This window comes from Salvelinus sp. IW2-2015, linkage group LG4q.1:29, assembly GCF_002910315.2.
Source record: "Salvelinus sp. IW2-2015 linkage group LG4q.1:29, ASM291031v2, whole genome shotgun sequence".
Lineage (NCBI taxonomy): Eukaryota > Metazoa > Chordata > Actinopteri > Salmoniformes > Salmonidae > Salvelinus > Salvelinus sp. IW2-2015.
The window spans coordinates 72,560,580-72,566,579 of NC_036842.1; the positions used below are offsets into that span (position 1 = coordinate 72,560,580).

Consider the following 6,000-nt stretch of genomic DNA (forward strand, 5'->3'; position numbering starts at 1 on the left):
TGTGAAGTTTCTGTCAGGCCCCGCTTGATAAATGAGCAGACAGGGAGGCAGGCGGGGCTCTCACTCGTTTTTTTGTCCCGAATCAATGAAGCCTTCCTAAAGGACACCCCACACTGCTCTAGCCACTGATCTAACATTCCGCAACATCTCACCCTTCCAAATTTTCTTTAATTACACATTAATCCAGGCCCCTTCTCTTTTTCAATATCCTCCGACAGGAGCTGGGGAGGGGTGGTGTGGAGGATGGATGGGGGGGGGCTAGGTCCGGGTGTTGGGGGGTGGCTGGGAGTATGTGGGTAGGGGCTTTTCTGGGTTGTGGGAACAGAGACAAGCATGTTTCTTCTAGCTGTGTAACCCATCTAGCGGTTTTCAGAGGAACCATCAGTGGGCAGTTCCGTTGCTTCCCAATAACTACATGTGGATTTTACTTTTCAAACACACCGTAACAAGCCATGAGACTGATCTACATGCATCAGTAGGCATACTTTTTCAATGCTATACTTATTTCTCCCTTTCATGTTTTACTATACTGATAGATGGTAACCTTCCTAAGCACGTATAACCTACTCCACCAAAGGGACCATTTCATGTACTCTTTCTGTGATGTATTATGTTCACAAAATTAGTTTGGGCTCAATCAAACAGTCCCTCCTAAATGTCCTGTTAAAGTGGTCAGTAACTGTGTCCTACCTTCCCAAAGCTGGCGGCGTTGACAGGCTGTGTGTCGTGCTTCTCACAAAAGTCCAGGTAGTGCATATAGAGAGCACTGCGGGGGATACAAACCCCTTCTGCAATCTCATAGTTCTCCTCCAGCCTGTAGGTGAAAAGCAGACCTGTCAATCAATCCCCATAGAATAACATGGACTCTGTACAGACCACAAAGACATCTCTAGACTGGCATCTACAGTATCTACCGGTATCAAAATAAACTGTTATCAAGTTTACTCCTGTTCTTATTCAGTCAAGGGCTTATTTACTAGTGGACGAGATTAGAGAAATAATCGAACCTGAATTAGGAGCTACTATGTGAAAGTACATATGTGGATATATTTTATACCATCTGGGAAAGGCGGAACTACAACCATCAGTTCAGTGAATATGTCTCTACTGTATAGCCTAAATACCTCACAAAACGAAGCATTACAGTGTGAAAGAGGAGCTTCAAAGTGCTAGAAAACACTTATCAATTGCTCCCATAATAAATAGAAAAATAGATACATTTGGGAATATAAAGTTGTGATCAAGCACCCTTAATAATATACATACAGTATGTTATCAAATGTAGTATGATAAGAAAAGCTATTTCTAACATCTCGTGAACATAAAAAGAAACGTGATGTCTGTATTACTCAATAACTCTAAATACACCTGTATTTTGAGTGCAAAATAAAGCAAAGACTGTTCGTTCATCTGTCAAATTTCAGAGCAACGTAAAATATGAATATTTTACAAGGATCCTCAACATTATTTCTCATGAACACCTGCCTCAAGCAATACACCAAAATAAAGCAGGCCATTTCAGAAGTGAGTTGAAAATGGGAAGTTCCATTACTGCTGTTGAAGTGTGAAGGACTGTGTAATCCCTGGGGACCTACAACGCTCCTCTACATTATATTCGCATGGACTCAGACTGTCTGTGTAGACCAGGTATGTCTATTTAAATTGAAATATATGTGTCTGACAACAACACTACACAAAACAACGCGCCTCCACGAAAGTCACATGAAAATGACGTCTCCAAGGAAGAGACTGGTCAAGTATTTCACCAGTGTGGAATTTCCACCAGAGGGAATGCAATATCAAATATAGACAACAAATGATTAAAAGAAGAATAATGTATTGATATAGCCAGCTTCCTGTTTTAACTGAGTCTAATACATATGATTATCTTCTGAACATAACAGGTGCAACTGCACAAGTCTCTGGTTCTATGAAGGTAAACAGATACTGCTATTTTGGTGAAGAAGCCTTTTTAGTAAACCATCCTTCCAGCCCAACAGCGGCCTGCCATGTCATATTGTAAATGTAAACTGTAAGCACCCTCACAATGCTCGCTAAAGTTGACAGTTCTCTTCTCAAAAGGTGCAGCTCAAAGGTACAATTCTGTCCTTCATCTTTACATGATCAAATTATGTGACCCTACATGAGGAGACTGCATACAATCCTTAAGCATCAGACAATATAAGAACAAAATAGGGAAATGCACTTGTAAACTTTATCAACAAACAAAAAGCTAAATTGTGAATGCCCCAAATAATAGAAAATAAATGTTGTATAGTTTATGCATTGAGAACATTAAATTACAGCATTACAGCTCTAGAATAAGAGCTTTAGGATTAACATTATATAAACAGGTTGGGAAAGAGGTGAATTATAACCAACACTTACCATTGTAGGGTAGCTGGTGTTGAATGGGGTTTAGAAGCCCTGTTGTTTTCTTTCTCCTCATCTTTTATAGACAAAAAAGAAACGTGTCAACTATTTCAAATCAATATCTTCAATTAAGTACTGGGCAATAAAAATATATATAAAAAATAATCAATTGCTGTGAATATCAAAAAACAGATATCTTTGATCTAAACTGAACAGGGTTCGAAAAGGTTGAAGTTTGATGCAGCACACAAAAACAATTATAATTTCTCTCTTTATCCAGCAATTCTATTGTGCAACAATATTATGATTAATGTAAATCAGTGGATTATCAGGGACATCTTATTGACACATGTTTTGTGATGTTTTGTAAATAAAGGTGTGCACTATTTGATCAAATTCCAAACATAGTCTACAAGTGAAAAACACTAACCTTTGCCATAATTTGCGCACCAAGCCTATTATAGCGCACCATATTATAGCAAATATCAATTTATTTTAATCAATAGGAGTCTTATTTTAAGCCTATGACAATAGATTATTTCAACATATATTTATCCATTACTTTATGACTTGCAGTAATACAACATTAAAGCGTTACACGGTCACTGCTTACTTTCGTCATTGGACGTATTCCCCAGGGACGTGTGACTGGAATACCGCTTGCTCTCGCTCTCGTTGAGGCATCTTTCAATCCAGCTCTCTAGAAAAATGCAAGATGGCCCACACATCAGAGAAAAGCCTACAGGAATTTACAATTGTAGGTTTCATTTCTATGGCCCACATAAAGATTAATTCGCATAGCCTATTTATTCATTTGGCTAAAGGTCTATATGGCGACTATTGGGTGGTGGTATGATTTGTCCAATATTTGGTTACTCTATTGGCCCTAATCAATAAAGGGCCCTATATTATACAAAAGTTGACTAAATAAATCAAGATCTAACAATCATATTCGGATAGGTTTATCAAAAGTATACTTTACTCAAGCTGCATCTGCAACAGGTGGCTTTTTTGTAAATACATTTTGAGACAAATGTTGCCAAAAGCAAAAAAATACGTGACAGGGATATTCGACTATAATCGATTGTGGGGGTGTTAGCGCAGCTGTGTTTCTATTTGAAATGTTTTCACCAAAACGGCAGGAATCCTTCATTGTTCTTGGGGGGACACAAGCGCGCACACTTGCCCCAATTGAGCCCGCGCTCATTGCTAGAGCAGCCTCGCGAGCGACACAGAAGCCTTTGTCCCATTCTAATTTCTACGTAGAAATAGCTCAACTGGTGTCCTTTCTTGGGACAGAAAAACGTATATTTATCGTAGTCCTGTAGATCCTGTTTCCCGCCATGACTGCAATCACCATAGTAGCAGTTGCCAGGATTGACTGTTGGCAAGGCAACCTGTTCCATCTAATGATATACAGGTTCCATCCCATCAGAAGAGGATAGAGAAGATGTCGTGGAAATAGAAACGTTTAGAGACTGCGAACTTTTAGGATAAATGAATATCAGACACCTTTTGGCTGATGAGTGACATGCTCAGTTAGAATAAATTGCCTAAAAGTAGGCTAGAATGCTTTTTCTCATGAATAAAATAAAAAGAGTAGCCTATGCCTAATTTATCAGCTCTGATCTTTGCAAGGCTCTTATATTCAATAGCATAAGGCCAGGCATTAGGTTTTAATTGTAAGAACAGAAAATTATGGTAAGGCTACCTAACATCGTTGACCAAAGAACACGCTGTCATCAGTTCCATATAGGCATAAGTTTAACAGTATTGTCAAATTAACAAACTAAAATTATAATTATTATCATCATCATCATTGGCCTATTTGTAATCAACATAATTTATTATTATTAGACCAATTATTACAATTAATTGAAATACATTATTAGGAAGACTTGTAACATATTTCAATGTCTTGTGCATTAGCCTAGCTGATACTTAAAATAGGTTTCCCCAGTCATTGATGAAGTTAGTCCACTGAGGTGACAATAATTCTCTATTGTAGCACATATCCTTAGGCTGTAATTTAATCATTTGCCATGAGCACAGATAAAATAGAGCTCTAAATAACTGGATTAAATTCAATCAATGGACGAAACGGATCTCTAATAATGTATTTAAGGAATACACTCTTTCATGTTAACCAACTCAACACCAGACAGTGAATTCGTATAAACATTAGGGGAAAAAACTCCCTGATGAATATTCAATAAAGTAAAATAAATGAGCCTATAATACAGTTATTCGGTAGGACGTTAGATTGAGAGCCCAAGTAGAAAAACTCTTAGCTAAAGCAGCAACATTCATTACTTTACCGTAAATATGTAGTTTTTAATATTTKATTGAATTTACTTTAGGCTAATTCTTGCGTCACGCCATGCGACTTTATCCTGCTCCGGGCACCATACCTCACTGGACTGGCAGCTTATTTCCCCCAAGAAGTCGTTTACAAGAAGCAGGTGCATCACAGGCTACATGCGCCTCGAAGGCTTGGAAGATTTTTCCCCCCCAAAGAGATTGCATTAAATTGCTGAATGTAGGGCTGTCTAAGAGTTGAAATTACTGCTCCTTAATAAAGGTTGTGGCACACATGAAAGGCCCTAATGTCCTTCCATAATCAAACCATCCCTCAAAACCGTATTATTGTTGGTATAGATTTATCATGAATTAATGGCACAAATCCACAAGGCCACTTTTGTTGACATCTGAAGAAACCAAAATCGAACAAATGCAATGCCATGGTGAGTAATCCCTCACATTAACAACAAATGCATTCATCAACAATTCACTCAAAAAAATTCTCTAAAATGGTTGTAGAGAAAGTCACAAATTCCCAGGGGCCCAGTTATAGTGATCCACAACATAGAGTGGTTCCCCATGCATCCCGATAAGTCAAGGCAAAGCTGCAGGGTTGCAGGACAGCAGGACCAACCTGTGGAATCCATATCAGGCTCCTCCAGCAGCCCACAATGCATCCTCTTCCCATCAATGGCAAACTGGCTCCTCCAAGAAAATGTCTCTGTGTACGGCTCCCCCTCCTCAGTAGGTCTTCCCTTGTCTGGCTCCGCTTCCCCGTGACCACTGCCTATCCGTGGCAGGAGATGGTGAGGCTCTGAGCTCCGCCGAAAGAGGGGTGGGTGTCGGAGGTGATGGTGAGGGGAGGTGGTGAGGGGAGAGGAGGGTAGAGACTCCAGAAATCCAGCGGGGGGGAAAGCCAGACCCGTCAAAATGTTTGCTGATGTTTCATGGGAAAGGGTCTGATTTTATAGCAGCCCTGATGGGGACATGTCATTGATAGGCTCGGAAGGCTGATGAATGGCCTCGAGTCAGATGGGGATGTGGCAAGGCTCACTGGAAGCCTTTTGTGGGGCTGTTTTGAATAAGAAAGGCTCCCTCCCCAAGAAAAAAAGAGGCTTAGATCTACGCAATCCTAGCACTGTGGCCTCCCCGTCTTCCATTATAGCATTTAATACGTTTTTATACCCCCCCACCTCGGTCCTACACACACACAAACCCACCGCCTCCTCCACCCCTCTTATTTAAAGTCCAAGCTCCCATGAACACTTGTTGGCCCGTTTCAGAACTTTTTTGATGTCTGTCTTCCTCCATTGGCCATGGGAACTG

At 40.0% G+C, this 6,000-nt stretch overlaps 1 protein-coding gene across 3 annotated transcripts in view; it reads right to left on the reverse strand.

The window, feature by feature from the left end:
• Positions 1 to 5,784, reverse strand: part of LOC111962502 (transcription factor RFX4) — a 38,694-nt gene extending 32,910 nt beyond the window's left edge. For 2 of the 3 annotated variants that reach the window (XM_023985638.2, XM_023985637.2), the window contains exons 1-4: positions 5,309 to 5,781; positions 2,987 to 3,073; positions 2,389 to 2,449; positions 691 to 814 (exon numbers count right to left, since the gene is read on the reverse strand). In XM_023985638.2, coding sequence (XP_023841406.1) covers positions 691 to 814; positions 2,389 to 2,449; positions 2,987 to 3,073; positions 5,309 to 5,351 — 315 coding nt within the window. In that variant the 5' untranslated portion in view covers positions 5,352 to 5,781. Of the gene's footprint in view, positions 1 to 690; positions 815 to 2,388; positions 2,450 to 2,986; positions 3,074 to 5,308 lie in introns of all 3 variants that reach the window. The other variant, XM_023985639.2, reaches the window with a different exon arrangement.
• Between the last annotated feature and the right edge of the window lie 216 nt (positions 5,785 to 6,000).